Source organism: Nematolebias whitei, chromosome 21 (genome assembly GCF_014905685.2).
Source record: "Nematolebias whitei isolate Nwh7 chromosome 21, NemWhi1, whole genome shotgun sequence".
Taxonomy (NCBI): domain Eukaryota; kingdom Metazoa; phylum Chordata; class Actinopteri; order Cyprinodontiformes; family Rivulidae; genus Nematolebias; species Nematolebias whitei.
Genome location: NC_056518.1, coordinates 25,984,483 through 26,006,080, shown reverse-complemented (window position 1 = coordinate 26,006,080; position 21,598 = coordinate 25,984,483). Strand labels below are relative to the sequence as shown.

The following is a 21,598-nucleotide window of genomic DNA, read 5'->3' as shown; positions in this document are numbered from 1 at the left end:
AAAACTGAAACTTTAACATATTCTAAAACAGGAACATATCAAAATAAGCAAAGAGAAAGCTTGTAAAAAGCCTAAATAAGTTATATTCTTGTTGCCTAAGTAAAATAAAACCAAGTCAGTGATAAACCATTTCTTGGACGTTCAACACTTCCCATTATTTCCTCCTCCTCAACAAGAGCGCTTGAAAAGATGACGAGAAATGAAGATTACAAAATTGCACAAATTGCCGCTGCTTGCTGGGAGCTAAAGGAGCCTATCAGTGCCTCGTAATAGAGTTCTCCTCAATTCCTCCTCCATAAAAAACAAAAGATAAAAGAAAATGTGGGAAAATGCTGCCTGGGCAATTTTAGGAGTCATATCCCTTCCTTCTATCACATCAGCAGAGTTTATGTAATGCCCAGATGGAGTCAGTGTGAAGGTTAAAGTACGTTGGACTCTGCAGAGTGCTCCTCACAAACCACAGGAGGCCGGCTTAATTGGCTGGAGAAAAAACGACTCAAAAGCAAATTGAAACGCTTCATCAGTTTCATAAGCATCCCAAAGGACAGTGTCCCACATTTGCATCATTAAAGACTAAAAAACACTGCATTATCATATTTTACACCCTTTGCTTTCACACCAGGTAGACTTGAGGGCGAAAGGTGCCCATGAAGTCATGACTGAGAAAAATCAGAGCTTTTCATTCAGCCGCTCAAGAAGGTTCATCTCAAGGATAAACTAAATAATTAGAATTTTACGTTACTTATTAAAATTGTTTTATATTGCTTGAAATTAGTCTGAAACTGGTTAAATTCAGGATGAGTTTGCAGAGAAACATGCAACTTATCAGGTGACACACAGAGTACATTTAATAAACTGATGATGCAATATTCCATTCTAATAACATAAAAATAATTATATATTCTAATGTTCTGCTCAAACTGCATTTACTGAAACTTTCACATAACACAAAAGTAAAACAGACAAGAGTTTAGTTTGAATTTGAATGTAAACAGGAGCTTTAAGAACTTACTTTACAGCTCTATAATCAGCTCAGTTTTGCCCTCAGTCAACACCAACCCAACAATTTTAGCACATTTTAAAAGAAAACAGCATTTTCAGGGAGTTTGTGTGTTTTACAAGAACTCACTGAGACAAAACATCCTCTGGCTGATTGTGTTAACTTTAAACTGATTGCAAATGAAACTGCATAATCCAATAACAAAATGAACAATGAACAAAAATAAAATGTCTCTTTTGGAAACCATAATTGAAAACAAAAGTTAATTTAGACTGCTCACTGCACAAGTCTGTATTTATTGGACCAATTTATAGTATTGTGTGTAAAACTTAAAGTTTTTGTTGCATCTTAAATGCTGTATTGTTAGTTTTTTTTTTTTTGGATCAAAAGGACTTATAAATATTTGGAATAATTTTAGTACATGTAATTGTTTATGTGCTGATAAATGGATGTCTGTTTTTTTAAATAAAAAAATATTAAAACCAAGAGTAGTTCCTGAGCTCTGAATTTTAAGATCTACTTTAGAGGAAGTGGTTTTGGAAGTAGAACGGAAACAGAAGATGCACAATCCTGCAGGTTGTATTAGTTTAAAATTTACACCTTTAAAATTACTGCACTTAACCCAAAACAGTCCCTCTCATTAAAGTCCAAGAAAAATATCATGTATATTTTCCTTCCACTGCATCAGATCTTTTCAACAACTTCAGACTAAACTATAGAACAATATGGGGGCCGAGATGGTGTAGAGGCAGGGCAGCCGACTCGGGACCCGAAGGTCCCAGATTCGATCTCCAGTCATTGCACATCTCGTGGTATCTCTGAGCAGGACACCTCATCCCCAGTTGCTCCCTGGGCAGCCCTCAATAGCTGCTCACTACCCCACCTGGGGGTGGAGGGGTTAAGTGCAGAGAGCCAATTTCACCATTGTATGGGAACATACAGTATAATGATGACAATACATAACATATTATATATATATATATATATATATATATTTCATATTTATTATATTTTTATATCATTTCTGTCATAAAACTCCTTTTTTTCCTCTATGGAAAAAACAAAAATGCAGTATTTAAAAAAATATATAAATAAAAATAGGTTAAAAGTTGAATCATTAGCATGTAGTTATTACAGCCTTGACTACGTCAATAATTGATAACATTGATTTTGATGCAATGCGTATTGGAGCAAGGCCAGTTTATTCCAAAACCTTACACCTTTTACCCTAAGGACCAAAATGGTCCCTCTCATAAAGTCTGAGAAACATCATGGAATAATTGTTTTCAGCTGTTTCAGATCTTTTCAACTTCAGACCTAACTGTAGATATGAAATTAGATTTTTTTTTTTTTTGCAAGTTTTACATTTTTATACCATATGTCATATTTTTCCATCTAAAAAAAAAATAAAAAAAAAAATGCAATATTCTTTTTTAAATGAGGTGCAAAGTGGAATATTTGGTGAGGCCCCTCTGTGACTGGCAGGGATTCCTCCCCGATCCCTCCGGGCCCTCAGATGAATCTTCACTGCTAGTAACATCTTCCTCCTCCAGCTCACTCTCCTCAGAGGACTGCAAAACTGCAGCTAGTGCTTCCTCTACTGAGGGTACTGTGGGTCATCCCACCTCAAACCTGTTTTCCATTTATTTTGAAGGTAGAGGCTTAGATTTATTAGGTATTCATGAAGAAGCAAAAAGCATGTCAGGATTACAGTACATCAAAAATATGTAGTTATAAGAGTCAATGGGACCAAATTGGGCCTTAGGGTAAAGAGTGTATGCTTTGTGCAGATCTATTCTATACACCTTGCAATAGAGGGGGTCATTAGTTTTTTTAATTATATATTAATAAAAAAATCTCTAGCCAAGTTTCAGGAAATTATTATTTAAACTGATAGATATGTTGAGAATCAAAAATTGGAAATAAGCAGAATGCACGTTTGCTCCCCTAAGATGCTATGATGGTTAACCTCCTTTGGGTTGAAAGTTTTAGTTAAAATAAAAGCAGACATTTCTACATTTCCCCTTCCATCCTGCTGCTTCACTCACAACTGTTCCATTGACTACAAGCGATCAAAATCCCTTTCCCTTAATCCAAATAAATCCAGGTTACTTAAAATGTAATCAATATTTCTTTTTTTCTGGAGCACCTGATACTCACTGGATTTATATCTTTTTGAGCAACGACACATTCGGCTCAGTGAGCCTTTACAGCCAAGAGAACAATTTAATCTTAAGAGTTCAAGGTTAAACGCACTGCAACACTGTTCCAGATTGGATCCAAACTTTTGCAAACAAACTCTCTTCTCTCAAATAAACTCTTCCTAAGTGATGAAAATTTACAGTTAGACAAAAGCCAGCTAGTAGGTCGTTAGGGAGAGCACATGCAGAGCAGTAGCAGAAAATCCTGCCGAGCGTTCAGAGTAACTTTGTTATGATGTGCAGAGGTTCATCAACTACATGAACTCTGATGCAGCATTCTGAAACAGATTTACACCAGGTTCTTCTTCTTTAACAAAAAAAACGAAGTCCAGATGATATGATTCAACCTTTTTTGTTGTTATATACCTGGATGACTGAGAAAACAAACTTTGTGTTCTTCTTCTTTGTTTTGTGCCAAAAGGAAACTGTTCCAGGAAGATGCTGATGCATCAAATCCTAATCATTACATCTTTGATATGTACATAAGGCTGGATCAGTTATTGAGTTTCTGTTATTCTCTTTATTCATCAGCACAACACTGTAAAAAAAATCTATGTAATGCCATGTAATTAATGATCGTTATGTGCTGCTGATTATCCATGCTGCTGCTCTCATGCTGCTGATTATCCATAATGCTGTATTCATTCGTACGCACACAGACTCATGTCCGTGCTACTGTTGTTCAGCATATTGTTTTGCACTGTTAGTGCTTAGCATATTTCTTAGTTTATATCTTAGATCCTTAGTACAGTTTCTTTTTACAATTTATATTTTTGCTGTTGTTGGATGTAACTGGGACCCTGTGTATGCAAGTTCGTTCCACCTCATGTGCCACATGTGATGCAAATGACAATGAACCTTGAACAACTGGTTTAGACCACCACAAAATTTTATATTTTTTAAAGTGCATATTGTAATATTTTAACACATTAAGATCTAACCAGTAAGTAATGAGTGTTCGACTGAGCAGTTTGACACGTGTCTTAAACTACTGCATACACCACATGACTACCGGTAATTTCAATGAAACTTTTTATTTTATTTCCCCATTGGAGTCAACCTAATTAAAAGATATTTGTCACAGTTAATCGGCTTTAGTAAAGACAAATGGTTATAATTCAGTCGATTTTTCAGATTATGAATTAAAATTGTGTGGTGGTAGCAGAGAGTCAGTCAGAACATGCACTCTGAGGGAGACACCTTGCAACATCCCATTTTTGAGAATAACTAATCTGTGCTCAAACCAACTGCACATCATTAACTTTAACAAAAATGGTTAAATCACATCATCTGGACCAGTTTCTTTAAGTGAGAAACGTTTCATCCTCCATCCAGAGGACTTCCTCAGTCTATGGCCTGCCAAACAGATCTGTCCCATAGGTAGCCTTCACTGCTGTGTTTCAAGACAACCTCCTGCTGGAATCTCAGAAATAGGCTTTTATTCAACACTTGCAGAACACACAAATCCAAAACAATTAGTCATCAAGTACAATAATCAAATGCCCTGGGCCAGGTGGTCAACGTGCTACTCCGGATGCTACTCCAACTTGAGCCCTCCGGATGGGGGACAAAACGTTTATCACTTAAAAAAATGGTCCAGATGACATGATTGAACCATCTTTTTCATCTATCTGGATGACTGAGCTTACAAACGTATACATCTGTTAGTTTCTAAAAAAAAAAAAGATCATAGTTTAAAAGTTTTAATAAAAGTTTGCAGGTGATACCCATTCCTTCAGGGCTTCACGAGATGCTAGATCTTTAATTTACAAAAGGACTTGAGAGAGGCATTATGTTTTTTATTAACTTGGATTATTGGACGCTTTCTACCATGCATTTAGTTTTGTTGTAGTAACAAGTCGGTGCCAAGCCTCTCGAACAAGAACATTTGGGCAGTACAATGGTTCAGTGGTTAGCACTGTTGTGTCACAGAATGAAGAGCCTTGATTCAAGCCCTGGCCCTTGTATGGGTTTGCTCTGGGTACTCTTGTTTAATCACATAGTCCAAAACATCCATATTTAGACTACAGGCCCAAGAGTCCCAGGACAAGAGATCTGTGATCTCGACGGGACTTTTCCTGATTAAATGAACAAAAATGATTATATTTTAAAACATTGTTAGATTCAGTGATGCAACTTGCTGGTGCAATATTCATGTTATTGGTTCAAGTTTCCATAATGACCTGGAAAAAAAGTGATCCAGATATCTTGTGGCAGGTTCTTGACTTTGTAATATTTATAAATGTCCGTATTTTAGTGTCCCGAGCAACCCGCGGGCTTTGCACCATATTCAGTCTTTTTCTTTGGTTGGCCGCGTTGGAGGGGTGAGAGGTTGAGAATGGAGAGGATTACAAAAAGCACCGCTGGCCATTTGATGAAGAGTCTGACCTGACATGTGGCATTCTGACTTAATTCCTGAATACAATGTGTGATCATGGCTGAGCGGGACCTTTTAAAGCTCAGTGAGAAACCGGTGATACAGCACATACGGATGATTAAAGCTGCGCTTCGAGGTAGAAACCAGACACGTGTGCCTGTGAGTGAGCTTCTCTACAATACGAGAGTTCAATTTGTTCTTTTCTCTGCTTTAAAAGACTTCGCTAAAAGAAACAGCGGGCCTCCGCTTCCAAATTTCTCTCAGATGGAAATAGAAATGTTAAAGAATCAAACAGAGCTGAGGAAAATGAACGAATGAAATCCACAGCGATATTTGAGGTAACAAGAATGCTTTATATTCTTATATATTCATATTTTTATTTTAAATTACCAGATGTATCTGAAGAAAAGGAGATTTTCAAAACTAAAGATCAGTTTTCTGAATTTAAAGAAGGGAATACAGAAAGTATCAACAAATAAATTCATAATAAAATATTTTATTTTTACTGTTTATTAATGCAGAACATTTCAGGTTTGATGGGTAGACAAGACTTTGAGCTAGAGAAATTACATTTCCTGACAAAATGCAGTGTGAAAGCTTTTTGTAGAAGAACATCTTGAAAAACAGCTGAAATTAACTAAAAAAAACATTCTGAAATGTTGCTGAAAAAATTCCTAAATTAGCAGAAGAAAGCAGAAAGAACACATATTTGCTGAATTGGGTTTAAATAAGTAGAAATTAGCAACAAAATTAGGAAATTAGCTAAAAACAGCTAAAATTTGCAAAAAGGAGCTGACAAGTAGCCGAAACCGCAAAAAGAAGCTTAAGTTACCAGAAGGAAGTGGAGAGAGCACATTTTTTGCTGAATTAGACAGATTTTTTTGTTTTTATTATTGCAAACATTTGGAATTAGCTGAAAAAGCTAAAATTAGCAGGGAGAAAATTAAATAGTAGCTGAAATCACTGAAAATTACAGAAATAAGCTGAAAGGAGCACAACAAGCTGAAATTAGCAGAAATACTTTAGACTGAAAGTAGAAGAAATTACCATAAATAATTTGAATTAATCTGAAGACAGCTGAAATTATATAAAGATGCTAACGAGGTAGCTGAAAGGTAGAACAAGCTTAAATTAGCAAAAGAAAGCAGCAAGAACATGTTAGCCTAATTAGGCTTAAAGAGGCAGAAATGAGCAGAAAGAAGTAAATATTATCTGAAGAAAAAAACTACTTAAATTAGCAACAACAAAAAAAACAGCTGAAAAGTATCTAAAACAAAAGAAAGAAGCTTAAATTACTAGAAGGAAGTAGGCAGCGTGCATTTTTGCTGGATTAGGCAGAAAAAAAAAGTTGTAATGAGTGCAAAAATGTCAAATTAGATGAACATTTTAAAATTAGAATAAATACAACTAAATAGTGGCTGGGATAGCAGAAAAGGCTGAAACTTGCATAAATAAGCTGAAAGGAGCAAGAAGATAGAAGAAACACACAAAATGTTGTAGTTGGCATAAACAAGTTGAAAGGAGCACAAAACAGCTGAAAAAACCCAGCTGAAATTAGCTGAAAAAAGAAAATTTGCACAAGGAAGATGAAAGAAGCAGAACTAGAACAAAATGTGAAAGGAGCAGCAAAAGTTTGTAAACAGATCTAAAGATCTCAAGGATTTAAAATGGGTTCAATTCATTTAGGGGCAAAACAGTGTCAGAAATGTCTAAATATTTCGAACAGCTAAAGTTGCACCAATACCAACAGTGATAGCAGAATTCTCTCGAACAAGCTAAACATTTTGATTTATGATTTGTTGAAATAGTGCAAAAATTGTGGAATGAGAAAGATGCCAACAAAAAATATAAAAAGGATCACAATTGTGCGAATGCTTCATAAACATTCACACAATTAAAAGAACTTTGCATCTTAAAACTGTTGTTCAGTTATTACCTCTTATTTAGACATTAGTTTTCATTTGACAATTTAGTCTTTTTTTTATTATTTCCATGTAAGACTTGCTGTGGTTTCATTTCTAACCTCACTCAATCGTGACAAAGATCTCAGGACGGTCACACATTTGTCAAAATTAAATCTGCAAACATAAAAACAACTCTTTAAATTAATTTTGCATAAACAAAGCAAACAAAGGTTGGAGAAATAACAGTTTCAGCAGATGACATGAAAATCATTTTGGATAAAGCAGAAACTTTTTAGAATGTTCCATTAACACACGGAAAATAAGTTGATGGAATAAAACTGAATAAATGAAGTCAGATCACATACAAATTGTTACAGTCCTGGTGTTCTGCAACACTTTCCTCACATATTTATTTTTTATTTAGGAATTTTGTTTCTTGTGCATTTTTTTTCTGCCTGAACTGAGCATACTTTTTATTCCTCTGATTCGTTTTGCCTCTCCTGCAGCTACGCTCTGAGCTCAGACTACCAGCCTCACGGTGTTGTATTAAAGTTTACATTTTTTTCTGTTGCAGTCCCTCGTCTTCCTCCCACACTTCACCTGAACTCTGATTTACAGATATTTTACACTAAAAGTTCACTCTATTCACTGAGGAATTTTCCATCTTTAAGTCAAATAAATAAACTTTCAAAATGTTTACTGTTGTCATCTTAATGTTTAACAGTCATGTGCAGCCTGCCTTATATTTATATTTATTTTGTTTTAACATTAATCTTGAAATATATAGTTTTCCATTTCATTTTTAGGTCAAGGTTTCTTTATCGTCATTAGCATCTCATGTGGTACATGCTGTGGAATGAAATTGTGTACACACGGTCCCAGTTACAAACAGCAAAAGTATAAATTGTAAATGAAAAACAGTAATAAGATCTAAGATATGAACTAAGAAATGTGCTAAACTAAAAATACGCTAAACATTTAATAGTGCAAAAACAGTAATACACTGAACAGCAGCACGAACATGAGTCTGTGTGAGTGAAAGAATAAATTCCATTCAGTTTATTTATTTAACTTATTAGTTTATTATTAGTTTATTATTTAACGCCAAGTCACAACAAAAGTCATACAGCAGCATGAAATAAATCAGCAGCATGTGATCAGCAGCACATATCACCAGATTTTAACAATCTGATGACATTTTAACAACAACTTACATTCATGCTACTAGTAATACACACACACACACGCTGGTGGGCACAGCTAACCAAAAAGTTTGCTCCGTTACGCTAAATCACTAAAACATTAGTGGAAGCTCATACTAAAAAGGGGGCCAAGATGGTGTAGAGGTAGGGCAGTCGATTTGGGACCAGAAAATCGCAGGTCCAACTCCCTGCCTTGCCCACATGTCAGGAAATCCTTGAGCAAGACACCTAATCACCAACTGCTCCCTGGGCACTTGCATAGCTGCCTGCTGCTCTGGGTGTATCTCATGCAATGGGTTTAATACAAACGACAAATTTCGTTGTTGCATGGGAACATACAATGATGACAATACATAACTCTTTCTTTATTGTCTTCTAAAGCACCAACTTTGATCATGCACTGCTGTCGCTGACACTAAGACTGTGTAATAATGTAAGTGAACACAACTCAAATCGGTTTCATGAATTACAACTTGTGATTTATGAAACCGATTTACTTGTGATTCACAAGTGAAGCGTCCATGTCCCCTTCAGAGGTGAGCGTCCATAAATTAATCTGGTCCTGTGTCAGAACAAAAGAGGCAGAGCAGAACTCTGCTGTGCTGAAGCAGAGGGATGCAGTCAATGTGTGTCGGACATCTCTGTTGTCATTTACTATAATAAATTAACTCACTTTAGCGATCATCTTTATGGTTAACTACTTTTATAAACTGCAAAGTTGCTGTACGTCATCAAAATTCTCACAATAATAAATCTGTATCAAAATAAAGATGTGTGAAATCATGTGTGAGAGAGTCACGTCCCAGAGACATTGTGAGCATTGCAAAGCATGCTGGGTAGGTATAATGTGTGCAGTGTTTCTGACTATTTGGTTTTGCATTTATGTTAAAAAGTCTCTGTTATTGGCTGTAAACTGACACCATGAGTCAGTGACTGTTTGTGGTAAATGGGGGGGGGGGTGGGCTGCGAGGATGGATGTCACCACATGGTGCTTACCTTTACTTCGCTCTGCATAGCACCACTCTATGCAAATCACCATTCTCCTGCAAGTTTTTAGGGTAGTGACTTGTCAAAAAAATAGACAATTTTACCGTATTTAAATTTAGAGGAAGCCATTTCCACTGAAGGTTTTTAAAGTTAGCGAAAACGCTTATTAGCTACATGGAAAAGTAGTTCCACTATGAGCAGATGTCACTTTTTCAGTGACACCTTTACAATCTTGGAATGCATTTAATATGTTTTACTTGGATCCATCCATCCATCATCTTTTACCCGTTTCTTCCATTTTGGGTCACGGGGGTCGCTGGTGCCCATGTCCAGCCATCACTGTACGAGGGGCGGGGTACACCCTGGACAGGTCGTAAGTCCATCACAGGGACATTTTACTTGGATATTACTTTAAATGCCTGATTATTATATTTTTAAGAACAGATAAAAGAGGTTTAATGAATAATGAAGTAAGACTAAAGTGTTTATGATTGAGTCTTCTCTTCTGATTGACGTTACAACTATGATTCTCTTTTTTTTTCCCCCCCTCTGAGCTTTAAACTTCAAAAATATGTGCTTAAGAAGCAATTTAATGGCTCAGTGAGGACTAATTCTTTAGGTTCCTCATGTTAAATGCATTTTAAACAATGTTTATAAATTACTTAGCTTTTACGTTTCACTTTTAGATGCAATAGAAATTCTTAGAGAAACTGAAAGCACAGAGTTACAATAGCGTATCAACATTTATGCGGGGATCTCCTCACTGAAGCAATAAATTGGTACAAAGAGGCAGGAATAAAATCCTCCTACGATGTTAACGGTGGTAACAGATTACTACAATTAACTTTAAACTAACGCAAGCGTTCCTCTATTGTTTTGAAAGTTAAAAATATGCAAAATATAATCAACTTCTACAAGAAACGAAGGTATTGAGTTTAAAAGTTTAAACACCTGACTCTCAGGTTTAAATGTCTCCAAGCTTTTCTCTATTTTACGAGACTTGTTTTGAAGAGTGGGTAAACATCAAGTCGAACACAAAAGACTGCACATGATGTGAAAAAACACATGAAGCTGTAGATGAAGAAAGAAGCAGCTTATGAACTTAAAAAAAATAAATCAGGATTTACTGAGAGCAACAATGGCAGAAAGTGCCTTGGAGCTGCGTGGATGTCAAAACATTCCGATCCTCGCTGTGAACAAGACTTCCCCAGGTGAGTCATGAAACGAACAGACAGATTAAAAGACGGTTTGGATTGTAGCAACAGAAACAGGAAGTTATTGTGTCGGCTAAATCTTAAAACTTTTCTGAACATCTAAGAAGTTGTAAGACAGAAAATCATCAAGAAGCCTGGAAAAGAATTTCCAAAGAAACTTTTACTCATCGCTTTTATTCAGTTTATAGTAATGGGGGATGGATGTGGACCTGGGCTCTCAGTAAATCCACTTTAAACTGGATGTGTGGCTCACAGTAGGCCTTTAACAAGCACCCAACTGGGTTTAATCAGGCTGAAGCACGACCACAAACAGAACATCTAACCAGAGGGGCTTTAAACACCCCCAGAATTTTTTCATATAAAAGTATTTTATGTAACATCTGCATTTTTTTAAGATCCAAGAGTTCATTTTTGAGTCACTGCCATCGTAAATGCAACATTATAATCATGAAAATACTTACTTGTATTCGCTGCACTTCCAAGAAGACTGCCTTTTGGAAGGATTTCTCCCAGATAGCCAGCTCAGTGGCCAGTTCTACCCTGAAGGTGTGGCTCTGGCCGTGGCCCACCAGAATACTGAAGCAAAGGGACTCGCTGTCCTGCTGCTCAGGAGAATGCTCCAGGCCCAGATAGAGCCTCGCCTGGAGCCAGCAGTCCTCTGCCATCCACAGCTGAAACAAAAATATGTTTTGTTAGAAACTGAGGTGTTGTTTCACCTTATAAAGCCAAAGTCATGCAATCAGTAAATCCTCTGTTTATTCAGGAACATTTTTACTGTTAATCCTGGTTTATGAATCTGAGTAAACTTTCAAAACACTGCCATAACAGCATTGATCAAACTCTGAAAAACTTACCTTATGAACCTTGAAAAGAACCTCATGGAGGTTATAAGTTGTCTCAGCTTGTCCCCAGTCAGCAGCACTGATCTGAGAAAATAAATGTTTGATGAGCCAGCATGCCAAAACAAGCTTTGCTGCACTTGATTTAATCCAGAAACAAAATGCAAACTGAAGTTAGACAAGGAGTTTATGATGCGTCAGGAACCATCTTGTTGCCTCCAGCACAGGGATTTTTTTTTATTTTTTCTGCACCGTCAACATCAAATAGTGTTAGACACTTTTGCACAACAGAAGTTGCAGTCAAAAAAGGTCATTAATTTAGATCAATACTTTAATCTTTTTTTTTTACTGATTCAGATAATTCAGAATTTAGAAATAAATTTGGTTAGACAATACATGTAAAAAAGTAGAACTGATGGTTCAGTTCAAGTCTCGCAGAAATTTACTTTATAAAAAAGTTTCCATTCTCCATCATAGAGCTCATTAAAACATTTATGGGTTCCAAGTCAAGTCCTACCTGCAATCATACCTTTGGCCACTTCTTACCCATACTTTGTTAATTTATTTATTTATTTTATTTTTTTTAAAAGACACAGCCTTCTAGAAGTCACTTTGTACTCACTTCTGCCAGTCTGTACATACTTGTGTCCATTGTGTACCCATCTTAATAGTAATTCAGTTCAATTCAATTCAAATATACTTTATTAATCCCAAAGGGAAATTAAATGTTGCTGTAACTCGTTATCCTTGTTTCATTGGGAAATGTTATAGATACTGATGGCTGTAGGCAGGAAGGATCTCTTGTAAAGATCTGTCCCACTGCGGATCCAAAGAAACTGGCCACAGATGCTGTCCGATCCATCCACCCAGACTCAGCTGGCCTTTCGGTTCCCCCTGGCTGCAGGATCGCCCAAATGCCAGGCAGAACCCCTCCCAGAGCAATGGTCACTCCTCCCAGCAGCCTGTTGAGCTCTTCATCACTGCGGACAGCCGGCTGCAGGTGCCAGTAGACGATCCCGGTCCTTCTGCTGTCACAAGCCATGTTTCCTGCCAGTTCCAGGATCTCAGCAGTCAGGCACTCAAGCACAGCCGGCAGGGAGACGGGAAGCATCTACAGCGCCTCCTTTTCAACTCATTTGAAATTTGGGGCTGTAGTTGAGATATTATTCATTGTCATTTGGACATTAACAATTCAGTGTACACTTTAGAAATGAAGTTGAGCGTATTTCTGTTTAAATCGGGAATTTAGCAGCAAATAGTACTATTTCTGATGTTTGTCTAAAAACAACAGGTTAAGTTGTGTTTTTTTTTTCTTCTGCATTTTATACTAGCAGCATTGTTTTACCTGGCCTGTGCCAGATACGATTGTATTTTATGGAGTGGTTGAACTTTTATGTGCACCACAAATGTGGATGATTGGAACTGCTGCCTCTGCACATATCAGGGAACGGTCAAAGCACATGTTGACATGACTGAAATAAAGCATGCTCCTGTGGGATCGCTGCCTCTGCTGCATAAATGCATGCACGGTCGCAGGGATACGTGCACTGCATGCAGGGTAGTATGAACATGGGAATGTTTGCATATGGTTAGTGCATGGGTGCAACATTTTAATGGTTTCATCCCGTGTTGGGGGGGAATGCTGACTGGTGATCGGATGAAATGGTAATAGCCTGGTACAAATTGACAACTACCAGGTTTAAAAAGTACAACTTGGCAGAGGCAGTATTTGAACAGAACCTCACTGTTGTGCAGGCATGCTGGTTTTTACTGGAACTGGAAGGCTTCACCAGTTGAAAAAAAAAACATGAGAATATAACCTCACACATATTCTCCATGACAGTTCAGTTGAATGTATAATATACTTCAGCAAATCTTATATTTTATGACGGTAATAAGTCAAACTAGTATAAAAATGCATGTGACTAAAAGTTACTCCAAGTTGCCATGTTTTATTTACTGAGACAAACTGTTCTGTTGCAGTCTATACCGACCAATGTTTGAGTTTTAAACTGCTTCTCTCACTCACAGCTTCATATGAAAGTTGTCAAATTTGATGAAATGAGAAAAAAAAATCTTGAAAATCTCAAAACTGCCTTTGTCCAGTCTAAAAAAAACATATGGAAGTATTGAGTGTTTCTACCATCTTTCTCTGAGCAGGGAACAGTTTTTCCAGACATGTTAACTAAAGCTGCAACTCAACATCAGCAACTTGCACCACAAAAAACAAAAACATTTCTGCATATTTAAACCCTCTCAGTCTCGGGGATATTTATCGGTGCTGTATTTTTTACAGAAGCCAGAGGACACAGCTGTCACTTTACAGCCCACCAGCTGTGCAACATCTTCTGTTATGGAACCATAACTCCTACGCTAAGACGCAAGAAGTATTATTGCCATTTATTACAGATTATGACTTCTTTCTAAAACAACAAAAAAAGGGCTATCATTTAGACTTGGAACATACTGCAGGTATCAGTTTGTCCAATGTTTATTTAAAAAATATATATATATATGTTGAATATTTAAACAACTTACAGTCTCAGCATCGGGGAAGTTCACCTGAAGCACAACTCCAGTTAAGAAAATCTGGTTTAAAAATACCAAAAAGTGTATTAAAAACAAACTTTTTTATGGAAAACCCATTTAATTGTTTGTTAACTCAAGTAAGTAATCAGCCAATCAGATGGCCGCAGCTCAGAGACAGTGACAACAACTTCCTGATGTATAAACTGGGCATGGATGGTTGCACCAGACCGGCTAGTCTATTTCAAAAAACCTCAGAGATTTCCACTCATGACTATCTTTTAAGTTTACAGAAACTGGTCCAAAGAAAAGATCCAGTAAGCAGCAGTTGTGTGAATGAAATGCCTTGATATCAGGGGAGAATGGGCAGACGAGTTTGAGATGACAGGAAGGCAACGGTTGCACAAATAACCACTCAGTACAACTGTGGTCTGCAGAATACTGTCTCTGAATACACAGCACTGAAACTGAGGCTACAGTTCACACAAGTTCACTAAAATTCAACAAGAAATTGGAAAAAATATTGTCTGGTCTGATGAGGCTCGATTCACTGGAGCCCCACAGCCTCCACAAATCTTAATTTGGGATGTGGTGGAACGGAAGAGTCTCATTAAAGGAGCTGACAAACTTGCAGAAACTTTGACGTCATCATGTCAATAAGGTCCAGATGCTCTGAAGATCATTTCTAATGCCTTGTTGGATCTCTGACAAAGAATTAAGGCAGTTCTGAAGGCAAAAGGTGGTCTGACCTGATTAAATTAGCTTTAATAAACAGCTCTTCTCTGCCTTCCAAGAATGAAGGCAAGACATTGAACGTGTGACCATAATTGAATTGTGTATTTTTAGTTTTTACAAAACAGAATTTTACTTCACGTTTGTTATGCAAGCACAGGGAGGCTGGTAAATTCCAAATAACCCACTGCTTTGGCAGTGCAAAATAAGTTTTAATAGGTTTAGTGAGAGGATTTGCTCACATTAGCCTGCAAGACATTGTTGCATTGTGAAAAAGACACAAATAAAATGTTCACTCTTCGGGTGTAGATGCTTAAATGTTGATGCTTCTTTGATGCAGCAGCAGAAGGAAAAGTCTGTAACTGTTTTTTTTTTTTATTTTTTTTTTAGGAGACTCTGGTTAAACAGGACCAGACATTATCATTACTGCAGCACAGCTAGAGTGAACGCTTACATAAAACTAAAAATGCAAAAGAAGAACTGTATGTTTTATAGAACAGCTGTGCTATAAGTTACAAAATCATCATTTGTTGCAATCAGTTAATTTGCACAAGTCTTTCCTAAATCTCTCAAATGAAGAAAATTGGCTGCAGTGTGATAAAATGTGTTTGTAGCTGCAGGCTCAGACAGAAGTGAATGTAAAATATCTGTTGGAATGCAAAGGTCAGGAAAACGGGAAGCTCATTTTGTGTATTAAACTTTAATGTTAAAAAGTGTGAGAAAAAGTAACATTTTCAGTCGTCATGTGAAAGATTGATCCTTAAATTTTCACAAGAATGTAATCATTCTTCTGTCATGATATTAAACAGCAAGTGAAGTGCTTTTTGGAAATGAGGCTGTTTTTACCTTTTTTTTAACTTTGTACTCGCGTCATTACTGTACAATGAAGCAGCTTTAGTCTAAAGTTTAGTTTGACTGCTGTTTTTTGATGCTTTAGACAAATAGTTGTGGGTTGGAGAATATTTGTGAGTTTGAATCAATGGTTTGTGATCTATAGGTGTGACCTATGACAAATCTGAAGCAGTGCCTGAAAATTTGGTTAAATCATGCCGTGTGACTGCTGCTGAGACGGACATCTTTTCTCAGCCCTTTGCATCTGCAGCGGAGTCCAAGTCTGAGCCGAGTCAGTCTGAATCCGTACAGAGCACTGAACTCAGCGCTTGTTTTACTTTTAATGTTGAGTTTATCTCGGTTGGATGTTTGTGAATAATATTTTTTCTGTGACAAGAAATCATGCAGTTCAGTTTTTATTGTATCTTACGTTGTACCATGTGTTATCAAGACACTCCAATCTCAGTTAAACAGTGTTACATGGACGAGTCTTTTAAAATCACAGCAAAAGCAGGACTTTAGACAAGAATCCTTATAGAACAATAAGTTAATTTTGATCTTTTACTCTGATTCTATTTTCCATTTAAATATTTAGTCATTTTCAGGCTCTAATTTTCAGATTTTAGTCCATATTCTGTGCACTTTTTAATGTTGATGTATACTTTTCTACTGCCTACTAATATCTTTTGACTCTTACAACTATCTCACAAGGAATAACTACTCAAAAGAAAGAAAAATATGCATTTGTCTTCACTCAGTAAATAAAATTACACTGATGGCTAAAGTTGATGAGGGTGTTGCCAACTTTTCTATTCAACTAATGTGAGTAGCCTTTAGCGTGTTGGAACTGTTCTTTCATTTTCTTTTTGGAAAAATGTTTTCATTTTCAGAAGTATAATAAATAGACCTGGAACGAATGAAAGGCTAAATCTATATTCCCACCCCCATACTGCTCACAGCATTACAACCTTGACTTATTTTTATAAGTTCAACAAACAAAACCAAGCACAGAAATGTATTCAGGTTGTGTTGAACTTGGCAATTCCCTTTACAGAAAAAAAAAACAAAAAAAACTAGTTGGCAGATCTTGTAAACTTTAAATTTCTAGGTATGTTACACTAAAACATACAGGACAGCAGTATATAAAAACATTACGCTAACAGTTTTATTCTCAAAAATGTTAAATATTCTCTAGACCTACTTAAACTTTTCTGCCATTTTTTTTGTTTAGTTTTGTTTGAAATGAAGATTTGTGCCCCTCATGCCACAAATGGATCCGTTTTCATAAATTTACTGCAGTCCTGAAACGTTCCTGCGGGTCTGAATACGAAAACACACAAACAAACAACATTAACTTCTGACCCAGAATATCCATCCACACCTCCAGAAATTCCTCAGAGTAAAAACATGACTGCATGCAAGAGTTTTGGATTATTACGAGACGGTCGGCTGCTGCAGACCTGAGAGCTGATTTCTTTTATTTATTGATGCTGTGGATGTTTCTAAATACATGACATATTGATAAAGACAAACTGTTATGGTTCGGGCTGGGAGACTCAATTGTTACTTTTAATTTGGAGGAAACACGGCAAACTTCTCATGTCATGCCTTTTGTGCACTTTGAAGAGGGGAAACTCAGAACAGTTTGTGAAGTCCAGCTCCTAAATGTTACATTTGTTCCACAAAGATGAAAATGAAATAATTGGGGTCAGAAGGAACAAAATCAGAAAATCCAGCAATGTTCACTAAGGTCAGCTGGATGGTTTCTTTTGTTGTTGAGACGTTTCGTGCTTCATCCAAAGGACTTCATCAATCCGATAAGCCACAAACAAAGGCTGCCTCAGAGGAGTCGACGGGGGAAGAGAACGGACCCCAGAAACCACCTCATTACCAGCAAACTGGTTAGTCCACTATGTGGGTGTGCTGCTTGTGGGACTCAGTTTGTTTGTGGCTTCTTGGATTGAAGAAGTCCTTTGGATGAAGAACGAAATGTCTCAACAAAAAAAAAAAAAACTGTCCAGATGACCTGACTGAACTTTGATGGATTTTCTACCTGGATTATTGATTATGAACTTTGATATAAATCAGATAACTTTGTGTTTGTTTAATCTTAGTTTTGATTCTGCTGCCCGTTGAGTCAGTTTCTGCTTTTATTTGTAGCCTAAAAGTCCTAATTTTTCTTTAAATATCTGCTTCAGAAAGACTCCTCGACACTGGATGACAACTTTATTATAATGGAAAAAATAAATAATTAGTGAGAACATGGATGATCTTTGCAGGAACAGTACTTGGCGTGGTCCTCAAGGACATATTAACGCACAGGACTCCTCTTCTCACCACCCACTCATGTTCGGGCTGCTGTTTGACACACCATATTTACATTATTGTGTTTAGCGTATATCTTAGATGTTTTAGCGTACAGTTTGGAGTTTATTTAGCGTATATCTTAAGCCCTATTCGCACTGGATTAGTTTTACCTAGGGATCAGATGCTATTTGTAATAATTATGGAGATTGTCTGTGTTGTTAATCCCATGTGAATGGGCCATGTTAGTAATTTGTAAAGTGAAAATTCCCCCGCAAATTACCTACTATATTTTGCTGAACTCCGAGGTCCAGTGATAATACTAATCCAATGCTAATAGGTATCTCTGGGATTTGGACAGAAATGGGTGGGATCAGATACGTAATGAGGCGGGGTTTTTTTGTTTTTGCTAAAGCAAAATCATTTGGAAAAATATAGAACAAGGCTATTTTAAATGAACGCTCTGCTCACTTCGGCTTTTGAAGATGCTGTTACTTCACCACAGATGACAGCAGGTGTGGAGATGCGTGCGTGATCAGCTGACCCATCCATCCATCCATTATATTTACCCGCTTCTTCCTTTTTGGGTAGTGGGAGTCACTGGTGCCCATGTCCAGACATCACTGTGCGAGAGGCAGGGGACACCCTGGACAGGTCGTAAGTCCATGTTAACCAGCGGGTCAACAGACGCACGGTGGCTCACGTGCACAGCCGGTGACAGCTGTCCATCTGATCTTAACGTGGCTTTTTTTAACTTCTTAAATGGGCCTGTCGGACCTGCCTCCTCCTCAATAAGTAGATTAACACAATTTTATATTGTGTTTTCTTTTTTAGTTGCCTTTTTGCTGATTCGTAAAACCACATCAAAGCCTGAGACCAGCCCGGACCACACATTAAGCACATTATTATGGACCGGCCCGGTCATGACAATGCAGCGTGTTGTCATATCCGGAAGATGTCTGTTAATTTCAGCTAAATCTCAGGCTATGGTTATCCTGTGTGAATGTGCCACATAAAAAGCAGACGCTGGGGAGTAATTTATTTATTACACATGGTCCCTAGTTAAAACTAATCTTGTGCGAATATGGCTTTAGTGTATATCTTAGATCCTTCTATACGGTTTATTTTATACAGTATTTTGGGTGTAACTGGAACCCGTTCCAACTCATGTACTACATGTGATGTGAATGACAAACTCGACTTGAACTTGAATTATGCACGACAGAACATGAACACCAAGGCTGTGGTGGTTGACCATCATAGTGGCAGCTTCCATGGCAGGGGGCTTTGTCTTCAAGAAACTAAAGCAGAACAAAGCACACTGGCCTCATGCCATAATCATGACAAGGTCATCCAAACAACCTAGCGCAGATCCGATACCTGTGGCGGCAGCATCGAGCTGCTGTGGCGTAATTTAGCAACCAAGTATGTTCTGATCTGTCCAGGACTGTTCTCCCAGGGCAAGGACAAAAGTACAACATCAAGAAACATCAATAACAGAAAGGAAATAAAGCCAAAGTACTAAATAAATTAAAAAACAGACCATTGAGCACAAAAACCATTAAAAATACAACCGAACTGTAAAATATAAACTGCAGCAAAAAGGTAAAACTTGTCAAAATGTATAAATCTGCAGTAACTCACTATGGAGTGATGTTAGTTGTATTTTAAAGTAAAGTATCCATTTAGATTAAATCTCTTCCTGCTGATCTCATGAAAACACTACGACTCAGAGCTCTCATTTGTTGTTTTTCTAGTGTTAGTATTCAGAAAATAATCTCACATAGATATCTTAGTCCGTCTGTTAACATGTAATAAAATAATCTAATAAACTGTTTCTTAAGGGTTGGGAAGTCTTCATAATACTTTGATGTTAAAAAGAAAAACATTTCTATGATGGATATTAATCTTTCATGGGCACTTCAGTTATAAAGACGTATATCCCATAATACCCAGTGCAATAACTTCCTCCTAACTGCCTCCACCCTGCAGCTGAAATAACCAGAGGATGAAAAATTCTTCAAATACAAAGTCCTCACAGAAACTCTTGCTTTGTCAGGAAACAATTTGAAATATTTGAAGCTTCAAATAAGCAGAAAACTGCCCTCAATTTGCAGCATGGGGGGGGGGGGGGGGGGTTGAAGGGAACTGGAAACCTGCCTCAGTTTGAACAACGAGAGAAAAAGTGCACACAATTCTTCAAAAACAGCCTCAACTATCTGTCAGACTGTTTAAGAGACAAAAAGGAAGGCTGACCAATGCAGACAAACTCGGGTCTTCAAATCACAGCATCCAGACAGTAAATGTTAGCATCCATGCTGCAACAGTCCTTAAGTTAGCAGAGCAAAGAAACAAAACTCTACTGCTGGAACACTTAGGCTGCTACTGGATAAACAACAACAAAAAAAGATTTTTACACAACACCCATTAAAAAAAAATTCATAACATGCTGTATAAGAAAAGTTTAGCAAGGAGTGGTGAAGGCTGCACAGAAGACTGTTGGAGTCAGCCTCCCCACCATCACAGACATCTACACCTCCAGATGCAGGAAGAGGGCCACCTGCATCATGAAGGACCCCACTCACCCAGCACAGACACTTTTTGCCCTGCTCCCCTCAGGAAGGAGGTTAAGGAGCATTAAGTGTAGAACCACTAGACTGAGGAACAGCTTCTACCCTGAAGCGGTTAGACTCATGAATCTCTAACCAGGATAATCACTGTGAAAAAAAATCACATCATGTTGCTGCTGATCTGTTTCATGTTGCTGCTGATCTGTTTCATGTTGTGTTCATTCATACTCATCTGCTCACACAGACTCATGTTTGTGCTGCTGTTTGAAGTAATATTTTTATGCCATTAGTGCTTAGTGTATGTTTAACATTTTTCTTGGTTCATATCTTATTACGGTTTTTCTTTTACATTTTAATACCCTGTGTACACATGTGGTACATGTGGTGGAATGACAAATAAAGAACCTTGAATCCTTGAATAAAAGTTAAATTAGGTAAACTAGACAGCTAATAACAGTGAATTGTTTTCTTCAAGTTCGGAATCTATACATATGTCTACATTAGAGGGCAATAACTAAAGTTGGGTACTTGGAGGTTTTATTATTATAGAGGAATATATTAGAAAATATGAAGTATCATATGTTTGTTAAATTCATGATATCTATTTGTGACCATTAAAAAGTGCATAATAAAATGAATATTACAAAAAGTAATGACAATACTGATGATTTTGTTTGTGCATACACCACATTAGACATTAGCCTTTACATATCTGTCATTTATGTCAGATTTAATATAAAACAGATGTTTTAATCCAGAAAAATCCCATGTTCAATGTTTCATCTGTGAGATGCAAGCCTGTTATTTGTTCTTCATTCTTTGACAGGATAGAAAACCCAAATATGGAATATCTGAATCATCAGGTCCAGATGGACTAGGATAAAAACAAAACAAAAAAAACTACACATTCA

General features: G+C 37.1%; 1 protein-coding gene across 1 annotated transcript in view; it reads right to left on the bottom strand.

Moving 5' to 3' along the window:
* Positions 1-21,598, bottom strand: part of sntg2 (syntrophin, gamma 2) — a 102,797-nt gene that overhangs the window by 9,492 nt on the left and 71,707 nt on the right. Inside the window, exons 13-14 of the mRNA XM_037694782.1 lie at positions 11,740-11,811; positions 11,347-11,556 (exon numbers count right to left, since the gene is read on the bottom strand). Coding sequence (XP_037550710.1) covers positions 11,347-11,556; positions 11,740-11,811 — 282 coding nt within the window. The remainder of the gene's footprint in view (positions 1-11,346; positions 11,557-11,739; positions 11,812-21,598) is intronic.